At 42.8% G+C, this 25129-nt stretch overlaps 1 protein-coding gene across 7 annotated transcripts in view; it reads right to left on the reverse strand.

The window, feature by feature from the left end:
• Positions 1 to 25129, reverse strand: part of fhod3b (formin homology 2 domain containing 3b) — a 96096-nt gene that overhangs the window by 33688 nt on the left and 37279 nt on the right. For 6 of the 7 annotated variants that reach the window (XM_052066319.1, XM_052066318.1, XM_052066316.1 and 3 more), the window contains exons 4-5: positions 14080 to 14147; positions 10808 to 10913 (exon numbers count right to left, since the gene is read on the reverse strand). In XM_052066319.1, the coding sequence (XP_051922279.1) occupies positions 10808 to 10913; positions 14080 to 14147 (174 nt within the window). Of the gene's footprint in view, positions 1 to 10807; positions 10914 to 12708; positions 12915 to 14079; positions 14148 to 25129 lie in introns of those variants that run through there. The other variant, XM_052066322.1, reaches the window with a different exon arrangement.

Consider the following 25129-nt stretch of genomic DNA (forward strand, 5'->3'; position numbering starts at 1 on the left):
GAGCACTGCTGATGGATGGGTGACAGCGGGAATGACATGATGAACAGCTGCTCTACTGCCTCCAAAATACAGCATCCAAACAGCTCAGAACTCAAAGCAACAAACTTTTCAGACTTCCATGATGAACCACATTCTTTTTCTCTCACCGACTGAGTACTGGTTTGGAAATGCCCTGTGTGGTCGACAAAGATTTTGAGCAGATAATAGGTTAACTAGAACATTTGTGGCCTTGATGAGGCTTTTCAACAACATGATTGCTCAGTTGCTGACGGATAATGCATTAACGCTCGCAAACTTGACCACTAAATGAGCCAATGCTTCGATTATCTGAACACACTTTTGTGTAGCCAGATACAGAAATTAAATGCGTAAACATTTATACATGTTATTAAAAACACAGCAACGGTGAGCTTTCCCTCAGAGTTGTTAAAAATGCTTCGTCATGGAATTAGTTCCTGCCAGCGGTGGTTTGAAGAACATTTAAATGTAAATACACAAACCACATGGAGGGCAGTTATCCTGTTAAGGCAAAAACGATACTGTAACTTATTTAAAAAAAACAACCTAAAACTAAAATTACTATTCATTATGGAAAATGCAACCCTGGAAAACAGCTAATTATTCACATAACAGCCACCTTCGTGAGAGGCATACTTACTTCCCCTATTTGTGATTAAGGCCTGCCAACAACTATTGTGAAAGATGGGTTCCTGTTTTTAACTCATTTACTCCCAAAGGCGTTTTTAAACGTCTTTTCAGACTCGGTCCAGAATTGGCTGGCACTGAATGAGTTAATGTGTCAGCATGTGGCATGTAGGAGACACATTTTATTTAGTTATTTTTATTTTTCATTAAACATGTATCCATCCAGGCAAGGCAATCAGAGGGTTTTATTTGCAATGCTGACCTGGCATTAGACAAGAGAGTAAATGGAAATACAACTACACACACACACACCCACCCATATACATACAACATTACATTCCACATTGCATATGGTGAATAAAAGGTTCTAAACAGGCTTGAAACCAAGTGCAGTGATCATGGATCATGTAGAGTATCCCGCACTAACCTTTTAAAGAAAGATATTGGGATGAATGAGTTGAGTTTTATTATATTTATATTTTGCAGCCGTGGTTCCACTTGTTTGGAGTAGGAAGTTGAAAAGAAACCCCACTAAAAGCAGTGCTGACTTTGGAATTGAAGAGGTTAATAAACCCGCTGGAAAGGGTAGTGCGTTTGGTGGTATGCCTGGTGAGCAGAGAGTGAAGATAGGGTGGGAGTCTTGCCAATGAGTAATAAATGATTCTAAGTAGCTTGAGGTTAGCAGAGAAAAAACAAAATAAACAGTGCAGCAGCAAATTAGAGACTGTGGTGTATAATGCCGCAGCGTCCAGCGTAAGCTTAAATTCGCAACTAAAACTAATTATGAAAGAATTATATTCATTCATTCATTCAGCCAAATTTGTAGCGCAACATGGTGGGCAAGTGGTTTGCATCCTTTCCTCATAACGCTTTGGGCTCAATTTTCTGCTTTGGTGTACTGGCGAGAAATTTGCATGTTCCTCATGCGCTTGCACAGCTTTTCTGTGGGTATTACGGCTTGTCCTGTGTGACAGACAATCATTTATCTCGCTTGAATGGTCCCTAGATAAGAAAAAGATGGAACTAGCAGAAAGAAGTCAGACTCATGATATCCTAGAGCATTTGTCAATTCGGGCACATCAGCCTCGGTTCCAGACGGCCACCCCGTATGCTGTCATGGCATGGTGTTGTGGCACCACATGTCCAACAAATGGATTGGTCAACGGTACACTGCGCTGTTCTAAGTGCAGTGTGAAAAGGCATTTACGTTTCACCTAAAATAGCACTACAGTGGGAGACGGTGGGAAAAATGTTGCTTCTTCTGTCAAAAATGAATCCCTACTTTCAATTTGGATTTGTATATATTTCCGGCAAAAATAATGCAAAGGAAAAAAATAGATCTATTAGATTTTCTTATAATATAATGGATGATAGCAAATAGCCTGAGACCCACTCCCCACCCCCTCAAAACATTCTACTGTAACAGACATCATCAATACATTGTTGGGAGAATTAATAAGAAGAGCATGTGAGTGCTGAGGCTGTGCAGGACAGCGTCCACTTCAGGCACTGATCTAGGGCCAAAAATGTGGGCCTCCATTTGGGTTAATCATGAGCAGCTCTAAAATACCTCACACAAAGTACAACAATAACATCGCTCTGCCCCCTTTTGCATGGATGTCACGTAATGAGATGCTGGCAGACGGTGAGCTGCCTTCAAAGCTCAATGATTGGAATTTAAATGTATCCACGATGGGAAAGGCCAGCCTGGGAACAAAACACATGGCCGTAAGGACAACAAGCAAAGACCTTCTGTACGAAAGACCCGAAGCCAGCATCTGAGCGCCAGCGGTGGTTCTCAAAGTGTTTCTTAAAGAGCTCTCTCCCGTAAACCACAGCAATTATGCTGCAAATCCGCAGGAATGTGCAGGAAGGGCTGCTCCTTGACCGCTGCCAAGGTGAGAAAATCTCTGAGGTTTGGGTGGCAGCGCCAACATGAGTCAGCTGGCTCCAACAGCGACCTTATCTGGAAAGACGCGCAAAGTCAACAAAAGAGTCTCCTTTCCCAAACTCATTCATCACTTTGCGCCTTCGCTTTTTAATTTTGAAATGTATACAAAACTGGGTCAGTTGGACAGTCCGTCATCGAGGAGAATTTATTTTATCAGCGCTTTGGGAAAGGAGCCAAATCTCCATCGCGTTCGGGCCGTTATCTTGCTATGCTGTGCATTAGCAAGCAGCTGCACTCACGGGTCGGACGTGCGTGCACGTGAACTGGACATGCTTCACTCAAAGCTCTTTGCAGTATAGAAAGTGTTTCATGTCGATCCTTTGTCTACAAAACTGCTGCCAACATCAACATTTCAACATCCTATGCAATAACATTAACATCCATTTAAAGACATAACAAAAAAAAGGGGGAAGTTCACTGGAAACAACAGATGAGAGCCACAAATTGAAGAAATAGAAGTCCTCAACCCAAATCAACAAGCTCAAGCACCCTAAAAGCCTCTGTAACATGTCAGTGGATTCATCAGATATTGTGCAAACCTCCAATTACAAAACAAGTAACAAACTCACTTCTGAAGTCGTACGGGGACCCCCGAGCCAAATCAAGCATCCGTATGCAAATTGTCAGTACAATGACCTTCTGAAGGATGAACTCTACAAGCCTTGGTTATTTTTCCTTGGCTTTTTTTTTTTGTCATACTTCGCTTAAGCCTCTTCTGCTCCATTACTTCAAACCCAAGTCTGATTAAAAGTCTGTTTTGGCATGAAAATACAACTTTATTGCTCATTCCTTCAGATCTAGATATTGGCTAAGACATGTTCATGGAGAGCATACTCTTGTGTTCAGACGTTAGAGCAAAGCAACTTGCCCCTGCCAAAACATCTCCAGTCAACAACCCGACTGCCAGACGTAGACTGAGGCCGCAAAAGCGGCAGTACTATATAAGGAAGATGCTTCCATTTTGAAATGAAGCACACATCTGCAGGCATTTGACAACTCACTGTGGGCAGAAGCCCAAAATAAATTCCCTAATGACATACAAACAAATCAGACAGCACGGAATGTGTGAGCTCTGGAGGCCTTGTGAAGAAATTTCATGTCCTGAGTTAAGATAAGAAATGACAAGAAAACCTTTATTCGTCTCGCAATGGAGAAATTCCCTATTCACAGCAGCAAAGTTATGAAAGGAACAAGTAGAACAACAAAATATAGGAGCTGCTGGAAAGGCAGCCACTGTCGCGGCGCCATTTTGAAGTCAAAATAACAAAAATAACACAACCGTTATAATAATGCCAGTATGTTATACACGATAAATGGAAAAACTCGCTCTATAGTCAGACGTTATGAGTGAAAAGATGTTGAGTGCATGACTGATGAGTTTTTCTCCATCATCTCTTACAGGGAAACACTTTGGAGGAAAGCCACCAAATGACATCGTCCCAAATGAACTGAACTGTTAATAGAGCACAGGAGAGCAGCATGATTCTCACTGGTGCTGGTTAGCCGTGTGCTTTTTTTAATGACCAAAAAAAAAAAGTAATAATTGTGGGGAACCAATGACATAGGTAATCTATATACCAGTGGTGGGCAAAACTAATTAGAGCCAAGCGCCTGCCACCATTTCAGATGACATGCCACCAATCCAACCACCTGAACAAAAGATTGAAGCAAGGCTCCCTACATGGAGAACAGATGCCAAGATAGTAAAATGGCCAATAACAGCAGCAGACCCTGAGTGCACTGGCCTTTCACACATGCTTCATAAGAACACGCTAGTGCTTCTCATGTACATCGAGCACTTAATGAAAATAGTATAGGAAAAAAAGAATAATATCAACGGGATGGTGTGGAGCACGAGGGATCCTCATCCCCAATAAGAAGAAATCCTCAGACATCAATCCGTTAAGACGGATCAGCCTTCTGAATGCTGAGGATTTTTTTTTCTTCAGTGTTCTTGCCCATAGACTCTTAGTATTCCTGAAGGAAATTGACTTTGCTCACACCTTAGTAGAGAAGGCTAGATTCAGTGCCTTCGGTGTGTGTGAAGTACACAAGTCTCATCTAGCACCAGGACAAATGGCCAAGAAACTAAATTACATTTTCTTAGATCTTGACAATGTCTTTGGGTGCCTTACATGATTCTGGGGATTGTTTCAACGTTGTCAAGAGTCCCAGACGACTTCACAAGGCTGGTCAAAGGCTAATTTCATGACCCCTAACCACACTGGCCAGTGCCATAGCCTGGCAGCATAATATGGCATAATCACACCACCATTCCACCACACGCTTTTGCCATCACAATGAAGCTCAAAAGGCAAGATGGGTGGTTGGAGGCTTCATCTTCCTCCAAACAGGATGACATGACGAAACTCACAAATACAAACGCAAGCACCAAATGCCTGCTGGACAAACATTGTGGAGACTGAAAACTCCAATGGGCCGAAATGGAGATTAAACACAGCAAATCTTTCAAGTATCTCCATTGTAAAAAAAAAAAATACCCCAAAATCTTGGAGAAGACCATCAAAAGCCATCGTCGATGGTGCCGCACAGATTGCTTACCCATGTGAGGAGGACATGAAAGGGCTCTGCTTGGTTTCACCTGAGGTACGATGGGCGTAACTGCGATGATCTAACCAAAAACCATGTCACCGGGTCAGGGTTTCCTTTCATATAAAGGTCGCTGAGTCAAAAGCTTTTGAGACTTGGAACAAGTTAATGGAGTTGCCAGAGCACGGCACATGGAGTCATTTGGAGAGAAACCATACAAGAGGCTAAATGTCACCAGCGGAATTGAGGATGTACACGTGTGGTACTCATTTAAGAAAATATGTAGTGGTTTCTGCAGTAGCAGGTTATAAATATTATAAATGAGTAGAAATAGCAATAGAAATGGAAATTAAACAACCCCTGAGGAAAAAAAAAACATCTGTAAAGAAATATGTATCGCAAAGCAAGGACATTCCTGCAAGCTGCAGCTCTTATAGGAAGCTCGCTCACTGTACATGTGTCAGTCATCAAGTTTTTTTTCTCCAACACATTTCCTTGATCAGACCCTTAAGATTGCATCTCTGTCCACTTTTATCTACTCCTGTTTATCATTGTAGCATTCTGAGAAAGGGAAATCACTGCTCCCACTATAACCCACATGTACACGTGTTCATGCAAATGGGCAATAGTAAAGGTCAGACACCTCTAGAGGAGCCAAGACGTAACACGGCTAAATGACACAATACAGTTTCCAACGACAACTTCCAGCAGCACATTATGACACTGATGCCCGGGCTTTCAATTCATTCTCACCAAATAGTCATAGCAACAAAAACAGGATTCTGTTGCACACTGTCAAAAGTTTGGGGCTGCGCACCTTGCCTGACAACAATGTCCCTTTGTGAAATGGATGAGAAAGTGCTTTCTGTGGAAGAATCCTGCAAATCAGGTATCGTAATCAAAACTAAACAAAGGTGCTTTCCCAGTCTTCTTTGCCATGCCTTCATGCTCCTCTAGGATTTATTTGGGATCCTCCGTCATTGCTAACTCGACAGAGAGAGTTCCCTAGATGGCCCTCTTGAGATCGGATCTCTTTGTAGTCATTCTAGTTTGTTGTCTGGGCCACACTCAAGTGGAAAAGTTTGGCTTGACGCCAGTCCTGTAATGTTCCTGACAATAACATGTATTTCTAAATTATGTATTATTTTATTAATGAAAACAACAGGAACAGTAGAAAAAAACAAACAGTTAAACCGTTTTTATTGGATAGTGACGAAATCATCCACAGTCATCCGCGACATGAATCTCTAGCTTGGATGTAAAGTACAATCACAAAGTGAAAAGTATGATGATGCCCCTACAACTGGAAATGGAATTTAATGTAATTCACTCATTCACTCCCAAAGACGTTTTTAAACATCTTTTCAGACTTGGTCCATAATTTGCTGGTACTGAATGAGTTAAGGAAAGTTGCAAATGTCCATGATGCCAACATGGTACTAGTAGAGATGCCTCAAACGTTTTATGATGGTGACGGTTTGACTCTTGAAGATCCATCCATCCATTTTCCAATCCGCTTATCCTCACAAGGCTCACATACAGGTACATGTTAAATTGCTCCATGTACAACACTTTTTATACAGCGATGGCTGTTTGAAAGTGCTCTATAAATACTGTTGACTTGACTTGACTTGTTGACTGTAACTAGTCCTCCAGTTGTATGTATGAAGCTTCATGAATGAAGCATTTCAAAACTTTTGGAAAGAATTTCATGAAAGAAAATTTATGAATTGGGTTTCCAACTGACTGAATATGACACAGAAGGTTATGACATCAATAATGATAAAACACAAAAGGATGTGACAACAATGATGACAAAACTATACTGCCTGCAGATGTAAGGTGAAGAGAAAAATAACTGAGCAAACAGCTACAGATGCTGTACGCCTATGACATTAAACAATACAGAAAAAGTTCAGGACCAACATGCCTGTATGAGTCGGAGAGAAACAAACAATTAACTCTGAATCTTACTAGTAATCTTGCTAGTACGTAACATTGTACATAACATACATATGTTTGAAGTCGCAATTCTGTTACCGTTGAACTTGCCTGCCAGGTGAATTCGTGCTGCATTTGTGAGTTCACAAAACCAAAGCCAACTCGTCCGGAGCCAGCTGAGTTGTTCTGAGCCACACCACTAGTTGTGCGGACCAAGCTGTGACGTAAACAAGAAGCGCCAAGACGCTTTTCTCGGTTGATTCAGAAGTCAACATCGTGTCATTTATAAGACACCATTTATCCGGATATTTACATTGCAAAAACATCAACTATCACTTAACTCCATGATGCCATCTGTGCCAGTCATCGAGATAACAGGTTTTAGCTGGGCAAAGCAAGGCACATGCCAGTCACGACATTTTCAGTACAAACAAAAGTAGGTGTGCACACGTTGATAAATCGTCCAATTAGTTCGGAGTATTGTGCTTTTTTTCCGAGCAGGTCAAGAATTAGTTTGAGTGATTCAAATTATCGGCTTCACAGTGCAGAGGTACCGGGTTCGATTCCAGCTCCGGCCTCCTTGTGTAGAGTTTGCATGTTCTCCCCGGGCCTGCGTGGGTTTTCTCCGGGTGCTCCGGTTTCCTCCCACATTCCAAAAACATGCATGGCAGGCTGATTGGCCGCTCTAAATTGTCCCTAGGTGTGAATGTGAGCGTGAATGGTTGTTCGTCTATGTGTGCCCTGCGATTGGCTGGCAACCGATTCAGGGTGTCCCCCGCCTACTGCCCGGAGACGGCTGGGATGGGCTCCAGCACCCCCCGCGACCCTAGTGAGGATCAAGCGGTACGGAAGATGATTCAAATTAGCAATCTGAGTCTTGTTAGGTTATGTAACCGAAATGTAACCATAAGCAATGTTATCAAAGGGTGCTTTATTGTTTTGGCATTTAACTTCGGACAGGCTTTATTCTTTATACATGTGACTGTGACCCGTCAGTAACCATCAAGACTTTTATATTGTAGTCATTTTTACACTTATTCAGCGGTGCAGAAAATGAACAACGACCCCCCCAAAAATGTGTACCCAGAATAGGACATTAAGATTTCATGATAGTAACAACAGTGTGACCCTGTAACAGATTCAACATTATACATATTACTTATCATTTTCAATGCCAACAATTGTTTTAAATACTCAATCCGCATCAGGAAAGTAAATCTGAGAAGTGACTCATGTAACTGTACACAATACTTTTATTTATTTATTAATTTATTATAATCATGGATGGAAGAATGGTTAAATCTAATGAAGCTTGAATTACTCTGGTATATTAGTGACCTTGCAGCGTGTCTGAACATAAAGTAGCTCAACCAGATGACAAAAAGGCAGCTCAGAAAGAGTGACCTCATTCCCATTTGCACTGATGGGGTGATGAAGGCAAACAAGTCTCCCTCTGGGCCAGAACTGCAGGCCTCCGGCAAGTTAAATCCCAGTCTGGAAGCCCTCTGGGCCAGGTGTGAGGGGGGCCCCAAGAAGGGACTGGACCCTTAAATAATCCACATCACAGCAATAAGTGGTCACAGACACCTTCGGGGCAACAAAATCTGAGAGGAGGGGTGGGGGGTGGCTAGAGATGGCATTATTCCAAGGAAAGTCTGGGAACCTGCTCTTGTAAAATATATGCTCACTTGGTGCACGTGTGAATACTTTTTCCATCTTCTAAGATAGTTTTATTGATTCATGTAGGAGCTGTCAGAGGCACTCCAGACAGAAAACTTCAAGGCTCTCTTCCTTACCTTTTGAAACTGGCTTCAACTACGAAGACATCACATTAAAAATAAATAAGTTATATATGTATATAAAAGTATATATTTGTACAAAATGGCTTTGCCAACTATTACACTGGCGTGCAAATCACAACATTGTGCATGTCCCAATGAACAGGGATCGTGTCATCTTTTCGTGTCATCGTGTCATTTTTTAATTTAGTCAGAGACACACGTTGATAGTTTCCTGTACCTTTTTTGTGCCTGTGTGCATGAATGTAAACCAAAGGTCTGCGACCACCTCCGCACCTCTTCTGTGAATCCCTATGACTTAGTTCCACATTTCATTCAGTCATCAAATGAATACCAGCCACGTCTACAGTACATCATATGCATGTGTGCTCATGTCCGACTTGTCACGAGAGGGAGGGATGTACCTACTATAGTCTCAAAATATTTGATGGCGAGTCAAGAGAGACAAGATGAGCAATTCAATTGGGTTAAAGGCCCTTGTGGGAGGAGGGGAGGGGGGTGATTGTTAAATAATTTTTCTCCTTGTGGTTTTGAAATACCAGGACGAACAAATAAGTGATCAGGATATTTTGATCAGACAAGGGAGTGAAATAACTTGAGAAGTGTTCGCATGATTCAACACCAACATCTCCCCAAACGCTTGGGGGTCCACATAAAACCTCCTTCCACTCTTGCGCAATTCAGTCTGTGCCGGGGATGAGAAAAACATTCAAGATCGGGGCTAACAGAATCAAAGCAAAGGTCATGTTATGTTTATAAGCCGCAAGTTGGGAAGGAACAGAGTTAACTTGTCATTGGTGTCCAGACAAGGGCCTCTAAGGAGGTGTTTTTGTTTTTTTCATTTCGTTCAATAGTAATAAATTGTAATAAAAAGCAATGGTATCTTTTTTAATGAAATTATTTCCCCCAAAACTGTAAGCACTACAAATGACAAATTCGAGTCAGTTATTGGTTGATTGATTGCCTGATTTTATTATGAACTTTACAGAGCTCCGGTTATATACACCTGAATATACATTCATTCATCTTCCGAACCGCTTGATCCTCACTAGGTTTGGGTTGCTGAAGTCGCAATTCTGTTACCGTTGAACTAGCCTGCCAGGTGAATTCGTGCGGCATTCAACTCAGCATGACCGGGCAGTAGGCGGGGGACACCCTGAATCGGTTGCCAGGCAATCAATCGCAGGGCACACAGAGACGAACAACCATCCACGCTCACACTCACACCTAGGGACAATTTAGAGTGTTCAATCAGCCTGCCACGCATGTTTTTGGAATGTGGGAGGAAACCGCAGCACCCGGAGAAAACCCACGCAGGCCCAGGGAGAACATGCAAACTCCACACAGGGATGCCAGAGCTGGAATCGAACCCGGTACCTCTGCACTTTGAAGCCGACGTGCTAACCACTGGACTACCGGGCCACCTCCTGAATATACAGTAATTGTCATATATCTCTATAGAAAGTTTTAAAACAAAACAAATAGTTTTAAAAGAACTCATGAAAAGATAAACACAATCTGTTGTGTTTATAAGGGGGTACATTTTATGATTCTAACAGATTTTTATTAGCGACTTAAGCATGTGTGACCATGATGTCAGGCAGTTAAAATGTCCGTGACCCTGCAGTCGGTGGGTGAGTCCTCCACCATGCGGACTGAAAGCATGCGGTCTCTCATCTTCACTACCAGGGGACTGATAAATGAACCAGCCCTTAAACTTGGCCTCAACATGACTTCATATGGCTTTTTCATATGAGAAGGTCATACAGCAGAGCTATCAATTGACATCGTAAACACATGGCTCCTGGCGGGTTTATGGAAAGACAAGTGTTTGGGGATTGATTGGGTAAGTCCTCCTCCTGACCCAAAGCGTAAGTGTGACAATGTAATCGAATACCGTGCGGTTCTGACACTCGTGTACCTCTGAGGATGTAATTCTGGTAGTTCTGGTCAGCTTCAGCACCCACTTTGATCAGACAAGTCAGTCCCTCGGACACCACAAACTCATGCACCAGATCTTTGTCATCCTAAACAGGAGAGATGAAAGACAAGTCAATAATGTCGGCAAATTTTACAATAACCCTAAATTAAGATATTTCTGAACTTAGGGTGGTGGTAGCTCATTCAAACGACCTTGTGCTGTGCAACCCCCCAAAATATAGGCATGCATCTAGTTATCGGAGAGACGCAAGTTTGCTTTCTGACTACTGTTGAAGTGCTAACTGAGTAAGACTACGTTCCTCCCTCACCTCATCATATTGCATTTGAACCTGGTGAGAGCATTCTGTTCATATATCGTTCTGTCATGTTAGCTGCCGTTGATATCATGAATGTTGTTGCCCTACTCTGTACACAGTACATCATTGGAAACAAAGAAGGATGGCTAGAGACTTTGATGGTGCAATTTTAACTGATGCAAATGCAGGCTGTAGCGGACCAAGCTCCGATTTCTGACATACGAACCATCTTTGAAATCATTTCTTGCAGGAGGTCTGAGATCAGTGCGTTTGGTGAGCACCAGATTTGTTTGCCGTGTTCTTCTGAACAGCACTAAACAGATGGGAGTTCTGGCTTTGGGATATATTGGCAAGAGAAGAGCTTTCCTAAGAAACCTTAATGGAACCGATTTAGTAGGAATTTCATCCATGAGTCACCGAGGGGCAAATAGCATAATTTACTTAAGAAAATATATTTCTCAGCCGAGCCTTTCAGCCAGCTGCAGCAGTATTGGTGAGTCACTGCATCAGAGCGAGTGAGCATATGGAGGAAACTTATTTCGGCAGCTTGTAGGAACCATCTCGTCTTTCAGTCGCTAACACAGATTGTGTGACTATAGGTGAGTGTTGGAATGTGAGTGGGGAAAATCTCGACTTAAAACTATCGGTTTATGCTATTTAACATCGACTACACCTGTTGTGGTCAAAAAGCCAAGGCATGAGGGCTGCTCGCGCCAACCCTTTTGATTACAGATTCATTAAACAAGGACAACGGTCCGCTCACAGCCCATTGTGGTTTTAATTCATCACAAAGTTGTTTAATGGGGTTGAGGTCAGGCTCATTCAGCCCACACTAACTTATCAAAATATGCTTTTAACTGTGTGGCTGAGGTGCAAAACGTGTTTGGTAGAATGACGATTTCAAATGCAAAGCAAGGAGTGCACATGGATCAAACATCAGGCCGAATTTTGAACTTTTTGTCTCCTCGTGATCAGAGTCAGCAAACCTCACTGACGCGATGATGTCTCTAAAAGGTTTACCGAAGCGAGGCGTGTGTTCAGAGTGATTTTTCTGACGGAATTCGAATAGTCAGGCAATCATAAATGCTAATGCTCGCTGTTGCCGGACACAAATAAAGGAGCAACTGGTTGCGGTGGGGGATGTCTATGTCTAACATGTCTACCAACTCATCCATCATCATGGGAGCAGAGTTTCACAACTGCAATGCACTTGCAAGATTCTTCAATTTCTACAACTACTCTATCTTTGTACTTTCTCGCAGTGTGGAAGGCCTGATGGCCTCGTGTTCGTCTTGCAGGTCAGATACTTGACATTGAAATGTAAATAAGATGGTTAAACGTCCGAGTTTGGGGGCGAAGACTCGTGACTGCTGAGACGTGATTATATGGATCATGTGCTTTGTTGGTCACCCTAAGTATGAGGCTCTTTTTTTCCCCATCAGGTGTGGGGTCTCTAACATCTTTAAAATTGGTGAAAATGTTTAGAATCTTTTTGTTTCAGCAATCAAAACCAAGCACATACACAATGATAAAAACAATGCATAGTGAAACGTGACAATCAAGTTATTCGACATGTAAAGCATACCGTCACTCTCGGGTGAAATCCTCACATCTTCAAAAATCACAACTTGTCATCAGGAAATCATTTTTAAAGAGTCATCTTGCTTGAGTTACCAAATAACATGAATTTGTATCATACTTTACATTGCTATATTGCGCAGCAACGTGAACAAAACACCACCACAAAATGATGTGCAATCACTGATTCGACACTGTAAAAAGTGGCTAATTGACTCCACCGTTTTATTTAAAGTGGTAGGACAAACTATACTCACATCAACCCCAACAGGATGAAAAGGCTTTATTACTTCACAAAGCAAATGACAGTGATTACATCATTTCCCCAAGCTCTGTTTTAAAGGTTTTAGTGGCCTGGGTGATGCTATAAATAAACAGTGAGCTGACTAAGCAATGCAACAATTACAAAACATTAGAAAAGAATCTGTACGCACTTACCGTCGAGGTTTATACACTTCCTTCTACACTGAATCTTTACAGCTATCCATTTGTAACAATACGGACGTACTCAAATGTATCTATGATTTTAACAAATTATTGTCTGTCTGTTGTCTAACAAACACTCACACTTTCATTCTTCTGAATGATGCGTAAAAATAACATGACACGTCCACGGACCATTGCTGTCGATTTGTGAAAAAAAAAAACATGAATTTGAACATATTTGGATACATTGGGTTTCCGTCCAACAGCAATGTAATGTAAAAAAAAGGGGGTGGAGGGGTGGGGGGTCGCTTTTTAGGCTTCTTGATTTAAAGGCTTGTGCGCTTCTCGGACATACTCAAAGGTTTGTTTAAATTGGTTATGACATACACTCTTAGTAGACATTTGTGAGGATGAGGCTCTCTGGCTACAGTATCAGCTATTTTATCTAATTTTGTCTGCTGACACTGATGTCACAATTCGGTAAATTTACATTTTTTTTTAACAAATACTGTTGGTCACGTGTGAGGTTTATTTTTTTCCAAATTATTGACCAATCAAGTGTTGAAAATGGGTGGCGCTCTCAATATGTCGGGTTGAACAAACCGTTTTTGGGATCCCCGAAAATGGCTGAATTTGGATGTACAAAGATTCTACCCGTCGCCAGCAATTACTCCATTGCCAAGACAATTTTATCCCCAATGACAAAACCACCTGCAACTCTCACCTGTCAGTAACATTGTTATTTAAAGCCCAGCTGGGGCATGTTGTGATGAAGCCCAGCATTCAGATGCGGGGCATGGAAGAGAGCGGCCCAACACCGCGGGGCCATCAAGGCCCCTTCCCTTCCCTGGAGGGGGTTAAACTGCTTCCATAACAGCTTTACCATAGGTACGTGATTGTTACTACCAGTGTGGAAGTGGAAGAAACCGGCTGCTGAAAAAGAGTGAATTACCTGAAAGATTTGCTTGAGGGAAAAGAGGGCTCTCCTCAGCTCCCTTCCGCTGGAGTTGTAGAGTTTTTCTGTATGGAGAGCAAAGGAGATGAATCAGTCACACATGTGGAAACCTCCCATCATGTTGTCACAAAGCAAATGATGAATAAAGAAGACAAATTTGTTTTGTCCTAACCTAAAAGAGCCGCTTATGAACAGTGGTTAAAGTGGACGCAGTGTGCCATGAATAACAAATAACTCCATTGTGTCCGCCGACTTTCAATCACTGCAATTATTCCCGAGTAGCCAAATGTGAAAAATACGCCGTGAGACAAAAAGAAGAGCAGACGCCACATCTGGGTAGAGTTAGCGAGTAGTTTCCTGCTGACGGTGCTGAATGCGCAGCTTGTGATTATGCAAATTCATGGCAGAAACACCACAATGGCTAAGGAACAATCTTCTCATTAATCAGTTATGGAAATATGCCGAAAGCCGCGTGGGTCCCTCTAATGGTCGTGAACATTTCCTGCAACAACTTTTGGTCGTCTGTCACCCTGCAAGCAGCCTGCAGAGCTGCCAGAGAGTGGCAGTGTTGAGCGCATTCTGAGACGTCCCATCAGTGCTCTTGAAAGCTCTCTGACTCAGCAGAAGCGCTGCTGCAGATACAGCAACTAACTGCCTCATGCAGTGTCTACTCTCTCGCTTCTTGTTGGACTGGACAGTATCTCTTTCTCTTTCTCTCTGTCTCTCTCTCTCTGAGACATGCTTCTGTTGCACTGCAGAAACACACACACGGTATGGCATTCGAGCGACTGTTCTTTACAAACAGCATACGATTGGGCTTCCTAGCAAAAGGTTCCCATTCATGATTGTTGCTGGCCATCGCAGCAAGCGAGTAAATCCCTTTAGCGGATGAACAGAGGGAGAAAGAGAGAGGATGTATGTCGGCTGCCAGTTCTGTGGGCACACATAGCCTACTTCCAGACACCGGACCAGACAGAATAAGCAGGCTTTGAGGGTGCCTTTCCAATGACACTTTTTTCCCACCATATGCGTAGGCTCACTGATGCAACAATCATGCAACATCATACCACGACATACTTTGTAAAAAGATGATGCAAGATAAACAAGATCATGAACGTGTACATCCTCATTACCCCCCAACCCAGAGGGCAACCGTTTTATCTTGGTTTATCGGCTGGATGACGCAGAAGCTCCAGGTGTGATTCAACACGTTGTACAAAGGACAAAAGTGTGATCATGGCAGTGATCTTTACAGGATCTCTTCCCCCACTTTGGTCAACATTTGCCAGGCTAATGGTTGTGGTAGTTGAATGCTCTACTAAGAGTCATTGTAATAATGGTGGCGGGGGCCATCTGGGCCAACAAAACCTTCTCTGCTGGCCTAACCATTACAGAAGCACTGACCTTCACTTACAGTACAGCACAACTTATATTTTAATAGTTGTTCCATGAACGTGTATTAATTTATTCCCATGTGTGGATTTTCTTCAATTCGCAGCGTTTCTCTCCACGGGACTTTTACCCACATGTGTATGTGTATGTTATTTATTTATTTATTTTGGGTCAAATTGGATTCCAGCATTGATCTGTTCAATTGCACAGCTTGAGTCCTGACACAACATTTGAGAAAAGTATTGTACACTTTTACTTGGAACTACAAATGCAAATTCCAGATTGTAATTCACCAAAATGAATCCTTTTTTGCGACCAAAACTTTGTGGAGAAATAAGACTCGAAGGTCAAACCAAAGTTGGAGTTTAAACTTTGAGGTGTCGCGTAAGACACAACAAATCTTGTCAGACTTTAGCTAAGTGAGAATCTAAAGGATTAACTGCAAACTGTCAGATCTGCTGTCTCAGCTTCATATTGTGGACTCGGGTGCATGTGACTGAGTCCTTTCAGGTGTGCTGCGCCAGAATCGCTCAGCAGCTGTTGCCCAATCTCAATCTGGTGCCCTTCTCAAGCCAAGCTCAGATGCCACTACGCGAATTAATTGTCAAAGCTCTACAAGGAGTCTATATCTAACCACTCAGTATATTTTTGCTTGAAACCTTTTCAGAATATCTTAATGAGTTCCTTTTTCCCTGGCCGCAGCCCGTCACTTTGCTCACGCTCCTCCCCACACTCTTCCAGCAACCTGTCAACCCCAAACATAGCTCTCAGGTCATAATTGCTGACCAACAACTTGCCCATCCGCGGCCATCTCAATCTGCTTGTTACCCCATTTCTGCTCTTTGCACTTCCAGAGTCCGGAACTTTACCACAAATGTGTTAAATCAAAGGGTTTGACTGCTCACAATAAAAAATATGCGATACAAATAATTTGTCTAATAAATAACTGAAATTAAACCATATTTGGTTGAGAGTCTTCAAATGAATGAACCTGGTTGCTGAAATGCAAACTGTTCTTGTCCGCATAACAATCATTCCCTGATTCTGATTTATGATGAGATGGTATTACATAGAAGTGAATCGGAGCTTAAAATGTTTTTCACGTTCAGTGCCATACATGGTTGAAACAGCTAATGAGCAGCGCTGGTCTTTTATGGTAACAGCATCCACAAACAATAAATCTGGAAGCGGGAAACTGCACATTGGTGGGGGGAACTGAGCTTTTAAAAACAGCACGTGCCTGAACTCTCCACTGCCACCTGCTGGAGACAAAACAAAACAGGCACGACAATGTCGTTCCATCGTTTAATTTTTCATCATGTGTTTTAATGTAGGGTGGCCCGGTAGTCCAGTGGTTAGCACGTCAGCTTCACAGTGCAGAGGTACCGGGTTCGATTCCAGCTCCGGCCTCCCTGTGTGGAGTTTGCATGTTCTCCCCGGGCCTGCGTGGGTTTTCTCCGGGTGCTCCGGTTTCCCCCCACATTCCAAAAATATGCATGGCAGGCTGATTGAACACTCTAAATTGTCCCTAGGTGTGAGTGTGAGCGTGGATGGTTTCTACATACATTCTTGCTGCTGGAGGCTGTAAATTTCCCCAGTGTGGGACGAATAAAGGATATCTTATCTTATCTTATCGTCTCTGTGTGCCCTGCGATTGATTGGCTGGCAACCGATTCAGGGTGTCCCCCGCCTACTGCCCGGAGACAGCTGGGATAGGCTCCAGCACCCCCCGTGACCCTAGTGAGGATCAAGCGGTTCGGAAGATGAATGAATGAATGAATGAATGTTTTAATGTATAGATTCCAATGTCAGAAACGGAATGAGGTGTGATTACCAAGGTGAAAAGAGATCACTGTCATTTTCCCTTTCACTCTCGTGTTTAAGTCTGAAATTGGACTGCTCTTCCTCGTGACTATTAAATGTAAATCAGCCAACAACGAACTGACACCCAGCCCTGCTTAAGAAGTGACTGTGACCAGACGGCAGCAAGCCCCAATGACAGCGATGCATCAGCACCTGACTTGACACCGAGTGGCCTTCTGCAAATCCAGAAGCACTTGTGCATGATTCCATCTTCCTGTAGCCATACACTCAAGAGTCACTCTCTCTCTCTGAGGCCCTTTATTCTGGACTGCAATAAAAATGTCAGAAAGTTATTTCTCGCCACACTAAATAAGGCACATCTGCAGGAACAGACAGATCTTTTCCCTGTCCCTGTCAACGGTGCACCCTCTGATGAAGGGCTCAGAGGCCCATCTCTAATGAGAAATAGCTCAGTGGAGAATAGCTCCATACCGTTTGGCACGGATACACACCAAAGAGCAGGCTTTTTTCTTGCCAGCGACGAAACCGCAGCTTAATGTTTCAGGACCCCAACTCTAACAGTTATGTTTACCTGAAACCAGCTGAAACTTCCAACTTATTGGCTTACTGCATTTGTCGGGGCTTTTTTATTGTCTCAATGCAAATCTCGGAAAAAGAGTCCAAACAAAGCGAAAGTGATAGCATATGTTGGGGGCAGGCAATATCATTTTGGCTTCATCTTTTGAACGGCCGTGCATAAACCATAATTGAGCTGCATAATAAGCCTGAATCATTTACAGCTTGCTGATTTATTCAATACATATTTTTCATTTAATAGTCGGTTAAGTCTAATTATATGCTATGAGTAAATCCTCGTGCCATAAATGAAGACTTACTCCTGATTTTTTATTTATTTTTTTTAACTCTTAAATTGCAACACAAAGCCCCATCTTCTGAGATACAACACTACAGATAAGAAAAGGCAACATCATTATACAGTAAACTGCAATATAATGCATCAAAAGTATGGTGCTTTGGCAGGGCAGTTTTTAATCATATGGAATGTGCTTTGCTATTCACGCTTAAAGGCAGAAAACAGTCTGCAGACAAGGCATCGGGAGACGGCCATGCAAGTAGTGAAAAGTCACCTTTGCTAAGAATAGCCGTGGGCAGTGACGCTTCCAATTCAGTTTGTCATTTTTTACGCCAATACAGGATCGCAGTTTTAAAAAAAATGAAATAAGTGATGATGGCCATTCAGGTCTGATGTGGCCGAGAATGTCCTTTGGCCTGGACAATGCTGCATGCAGTACAGTGCAGTATAGCAAGTTGTTGTTTAAAGTGCAGCTTTAACAATACAGTGAAGAAAGATGGTCTTAGTAGATGCACGATGAAAAGAATCGTTAAGTAATTCAACTTAGATTAGAGTTGGGGTTCATTATGCATCATTCTTGCCATCCCCCATTTAGCCGTTTATTCCTTAAAGGCTGTTGCTCTAAGTAAGTTGCTGACATAACCTGCCAACATTTAGAGTTTGGTTGTTTTTGGAGTAGTCAGGAGAAATTAAATCCTCAACCTGTATGATTTTTTTCCAAGTAGTTTTATTACAGTCATGGCAACATCAATAAACATTTGTCTGTCCTCTATGTTAATTTAAAGCAAAGACGAATCGCAACAAATGACAATGGTTGACATGATAATTTGCCCTGTCAAGAAAAAAACTGGATTCTTTTTGAGGAGGGCAGGGTTGACCATTGATTAAAAGTGAGAAAAGTAATTCAAAATAGAAAATGGCAGTGAAAACCAACAAATTGGACCCCTTCAGCATCATCAAACATTTTGGATTTGAAAATGATTCAAAGTCCTCCGGGTTCAGGCACTGAGCGCTGTGCCACGTTGACACAGAAATGAGCCGCTTTGTTGTACTTTCTTTTTTTTTTTTTACTTCATTTAACGCCAGGACCTACTCAAGAATAATGCTACAGAGTCATTTTTGGCAGCTAAAAATGTTGCTGTGCAACTCTATCCTACACAGCTTCCACTGCATTGGTCTGTTTTCTTACTGGCCTCAGTGCCTTTTAATAAAATATGTGACAAATACAGAGGAATAGATGAAACTTGTCCATTGCTGTTGTTTAGCATTTTTTTTCATTCTGATGTCTTAATACTGTCCGGATAGTTTGCCGCAAGTACTTTTTTGTAGTGGAAAATAGTAATGTAGGCAACAATAAAGGTGACTATACCTAGTGACCAAATAAACCACATTTCGATTGCCACATTCCTGCCAGTTTGAAACGCTGGTGAAAAGTCCGTTTTCCAGAACTCATGAAGGAAAAAAAAAGATACAATAATATATGAGGGGAATAAAATGACTTTCCGAGGTTGACGTTTGGCATGATACTGGCCAGGAATTAGCCCCCTTCTGCCTGAGTGAAGGTGGATAAAGGGTCAATAAAAGCAGATTATAGTACTCAGGTGGAAATTATTTGGCAGCAATGCAGGTAAGACTGAGCTCACATTCTGTGTTTGGCTTTTGACGGCAAGTCATACACGGATTTAGAAAATGCCTGCACCAAGATGAACTTTCACTCTCACATGTAAACAGATGGCTCAAAATGTGCACAAAGGAATAAAGGCATTCATTAATTTGTTCCTGTTGCCTGGAAATGCTTTGGATGTTATGATGAAAGCCATGTGGCGACGATGGTTTAGATTTCAGAAAACTGAGCCCGGCCACACAGATTGAAGAAGCCTCCGCCACTGGGAGCCTTCGGAAGGCCTCACAGGACGTGCAGGGGCGTGAAAGTCAAAGCCCACAAAAAGCAAGAGACATGGGGGAGACATGAAAACCCCCAAACAAGTCATAAACTGGCGCATAATCTGATCATAAACACATCACAAGCAGACGGTGCAAGGACTGCTGTTCAGAAAATACTCTTGCCACGATACAACCGTGCAAATAAACCAGCATAATTTCTTCCAATTCTACTTCTCTCACAGGTATCGCTGGATTTCCTCATGAAAGCCGGGCACGGGAGGTTATGTTCCTGGGCTGTGACACCCGATCCCGCGTGGCCCATTCAATGCAACGACATACCCCAGCCAAGTTCATATAAACATCAAACCTGCCCCGCAGAGCACAACAGCACCCATTGTGCCCCAGCGGGAATTGGATTGCGGCGTTTATTGACGTGTTTACACACGACCCGTGGTGAAAGTTTAGTTTTTTTTTGTCAATTACCATAATTCTGCTTGAAGGCAGCAGTGACATTAGTCTTTGAATATCGCCGACTTCTGCTCCTTTTCTTCAAAGAGACTTTACTAGGAGGTCGTTGGAGCTTGACAGGCATGGCGGACTAAAGCTCTGTTGCTTTGCCTGTGTAATATGTATTTTGACGATGCATCAAGATGCTATCTGATGCTGTCAGAGTGACTCAAAAGAGGACACTCTTGCTTGGGTCTGCACAGGGATGCATGACTGCAAGGCTAATGCGAGGGCAGGCAAAACGTTCATTACCTGCCCGCCAAAGGAGTCCTTTCTTACCAGGTGAGCCACACTAGCCCTCACCCTTGAGTACCCGGGCCCTTTTCTCTCTTCTGTTTTTATTTGATGTAGCCCACTGCCCTCGATTCACCTCCTCAGCAGGGTTTCCCCGTGCTAAGCACCGCTGACACAGATACCGACCTAAAGCACGCAACTATTCAGCGCACCAGACAAAAGCCTGACACACATACAAACTAGCGGATCAGCGTTTGAGGCCGGTCCGATTGGGGGAGGGGCTCCGGGTGGCCGTCTGTCAGGTCCAGCTGTACCACAGCTAAATCAAATCATCTAATGCATTAAAAAGTTGTGGTAACCTAACCACGTCCAGATGATGGTCGTGAACTTTATTTCTGTAACCGTGTCAGTTAAACTACTCAGTTCATTGAAGCCGACGGGTTTTTGCAATGCGCAGAAATATCAGATGCGTTCAGTCTGCACCACTCGTTTCCTTTGTAACAAATTAAGGAGGCTGACAAAAACAAATGATTTACTGGAGTTTCATTTTAAGGTCAGAGCAATTAAAAATGTTTCATTTCACAATGTGCAATTACATTTCAAGCCTTTGTTTCCCCAATGTTGGGGGGAGGGGGGAATGAGAAGACCAAACCTATTGATTTACTCCTCTTGGCTTTCTCTCTAACTGTCTTTGCAAATGTCAACCACCAAACACACAAAAACACACACACATTTTTGTGACATTGCATCCTGATTTCATACAGCGTTCTTCTGACTTCTAGCTGTTCCTACAAAGTCCGTTTCACATTGACAAAACTGTCAAAACAACAAAGTGTATCCAACCTCCCACTATCCAATGATCCAGTTATCATGCATTTGTTTTGTTGGTTTTTTTTGCAAGACATTGTGTTGTCTCCCGTTTGGTCAGTGAAAGACAGGAAATCATTTGGTACTAGAGAGTTGCGATCCTGAATTACTGGAAAACAAGTTGAAACTATTTGACACGATGAAGCTTGATTGCACTTGCGGGTGAATCGGAGTATCTTCTGTACCTAAAAGCCAAGGGAAATGTCAATACGGTATGTGCCAGAGCGAAGAACACCCAGGGATTACACGCTGCAGGCCAGTGCACAATTATGCACAAGATATGTAGCAAAGGTTCAGATTGATATGTTCTCAGGTGCAATGTAATATCTCTTTTCCTGGCTGTGTGTAGTTAAAGCCATTCACTTTGATCCAGTGACCACTGACAACAGTCACCCAACAAGCCAGATCATGACTTTGTTTTCATAGTGTGGAAACGTCCCCCTTCTGGATGTGCCTCTGAAACGGTGAAAGGTTTAGCAAATAATCCACAGAAGACATTCAGTGATAAATGAGCTTCATTAAAAAAAAAAAAACCTGACGGTTAACCGCAGACGTAAAATGAGGCATTCATGTTATTCCGAGCGCATAATATGCGATCTTGAGCTATCATTGCAATCTCGGCCTTGCGTGGATGCCCTGTCATGTTACATTCCTTGGTCTCGGCACCAGCTTCGCTATGCTAAGATGGTGTGATGTGCTATGTGACTGCTGACAGGTGGCAAAGTCTGGGAGTGGGTCAGTTTAGCAGCTATCAGAGACACCTGAAGAGAAAAGCCATGTGAGGCTTGCAACAATAGCTTAGAGCAATTTAAAGAACCAGGAAAGTCTTGCTTGCATTTGAAATGGCTGACATCTCAATGAACAGCGAACAAATGGAACAATATTAACATTTCCAACGGACAATTTTTGCCCGTTATTTTGTTTAGATAAGCGTTGCGTCCATCGGATGAATCGGGGAACTGGTGTCAAACTGGAAGCTTCTCGAGAGCACTAACTTCTCATGACTGATATGCTTTACCCCATGTAGATCATATTAGACATTTCCCCACTCCAACTGGTGCTGCTAGATTAGGATTAAATATTTGCTTGGCAAGCCAATGACAATAATCCCACCCACGCTGTCTCTTAACTACTTTGGTTTGAACACGTTTGCCTGCTGTCTTCAGATGTAGACTGCTGACTGATTTTTGCCATTAAAACCCTTGATTCAATCCAAGTATATAGATTGGGATGGACGGAATCCTGTGGATGGATTAAAGTGGACAAAAAAGACCCACAAGCAAAGTCTAAAAGTAGAAAGTGGGTGCCGCTGAGAAAAAAAAAAAAAAACATGACAATGACAACAGGCATTCTGAAATATCTGCAGCATTACAAAGTGAAATTAGAGATCATGTACTTGCTTGAAGCGTGGAGACATACCTGCATCCCAACAAACATGTCCAAGCATTAAAGAGCAAAATGTCAAGATTTTGGACAACCCGCGATAGGAGCCAGTCATGCATCCCAAAAGCGTGAAAAAAAAAGGTGTTTTGATTCACAGCACGACAGACTCTGCCGTCTTCGGGCAAGACAGAATATGTTGATTTCTCCATTTACTGGATGCGTTTGGCCAAAATCAGTCACGGTGTCAACATCTGAGATTTTGCCAAGATTATGGTCTAAAGCTGTGAAAAAGTATGTCAACAAAATTTACTGTGACTTAAGACATTCATGGCAGGAGGATGACAAATGGTGCTCGCAACCCCGTTTTTAGTGTCTTGTTTTTGTGTCTCTGACAAAGATAAGAAGTTTTTGGCAGCCTTTAAAAGCAAAAGTAGAGACATATTGGCCTTACCACCATGCACAAGGCATTATAGGAGCGATAATTCATTAACATTAATATTGCACAATTTGAAGTGTGCTTTTCATTCCATGTTTCTTTTGCACAATCCGCCTCGCCAAGACAGTCTCTGGTGTTTTTATGACTGAGGAAGAGTTGAGTTAACAGGCTTAGCGTTTCCACCAAGGGAAAGGAAGAAGACATTCAGCGTCTGGACTTTGATCACTACTCAGCATGGGGGGGAAGTTTTACGCATGGCTGCAACAACGGGCACACATACCGAAGAATAAATGGCAATCTTGCAGTCTCGTATCGGTATGGGCGATACATATCGTTGTCCCTCAACTTAACTCAACTGTACTTATGGAGCACTTGAAAACAATCACCGCTGGATGCAAAGTTCTGCGCAAGGAGCAAAAATAAGTCATACAACAACAACAACAAAATAAATTAATAATGAAGACAGTAAAAAGCATTTATTTTCTCGCCAAAAGTTGCTTTCACAATGTGCAATTTTACTCATACTCTCTCCAAAACTGACCGAAAACTGACTGAATGGGTTTGAATCCTGATGGCTAAGTGGAATAAATATGTCCGGAACAGGCTGCGAGTTTGTTTGGAACCATACGAAGAGAACAGAGAAGAGTAGATTTGGCAACTGATGCCCGAGTTAGTGTGTTGACACCGAACCAAATCAACCACGCCAACAGGGGGGGTTGGGGGGGTGGGGGGGAAAAGACATTTTTCCATTCAAAAGGACTATAGTGGGCAAGTGTGAAAGCCCTCAGATTCATGCATTATTCACCAGTAATTTAAGGAAAATGTGAAAATAATGTTTATGTGAACACACGCAGCTGCCCTGCATAATGACAGCATAAGCAGTTCAGACAACTCGGGCCCAGCACACTGGTACCAGATTCTGCCTGTTCCATGTTTTTCCATTTTGGTGCTTCCTTTCCACCCCTCCTTCTTCGATTCCGTCTTGAGCATTTTGCCAATTTTACCTAAATGACTCAGGCACACCTGGTAGTGGTTGTATTACCAGTGCAATCCCGCCGAGTGTTTCTGCAAAAAAAGAAATCTGCTTTGGTACACTGCTCCGACTCTGCAAACGGCATACAAGATAACTAAGTAAACCACAAAAATTATTCCTGGCCATCAGCAGTGCTCGTGCACTGATTGCTTAGCTTACTTGTCGACTTCTATGTCTTCACCGGACACACACCAGGATACGAAGGAAATCCATCTGTCCATCCATCCATTTTCTGATCCGCTTGTCCTCAAAAGGGTCACGGGGCATGCTGGAGCCTATCCCAGCTGTCTTCAGGCAGTAGGCGGCGGACACCCTGAACCGGTTGCCAGCCAATCGCAGGGCACGCTTAGACGAACAACCATCCACGCTCACACTCATACCTAGCAACAATTTAGAGTGTTCAATCAGCCTGGCATGCATGTTTTTGGAATGTGGGAGGAAACCGTTGTACCCGGAGAAAACCCACGCAGGTACGGGGACAAGATGCAAACTCAACACAGAAAGGTCGTAGCTGGAATGGAACACTGTGAGGTCGAGGCGCTTGCCCCTTGACCAACGGGCCGCCTAGTAAGGAAATATCAATTGTATTAGCTTGCCAACTGTACAAAACATCTCCCCTGCTGTAGCTAACCTC

The sequence above is a fragment of the Hippocampus zosterae genome, chromosome 5 (assembly GCF_025434085.1).
Source record: "Hippocampus zosterae strain Florida chromosome 5, ASM2543408v3, whole genome shotgun sequence".
NCBI lineage: Eukaryota > Metazoa > Chordata > Actinopteri > Syngnathiformes > Syngnathidae > Hippocampus > Hippocampus zosterae.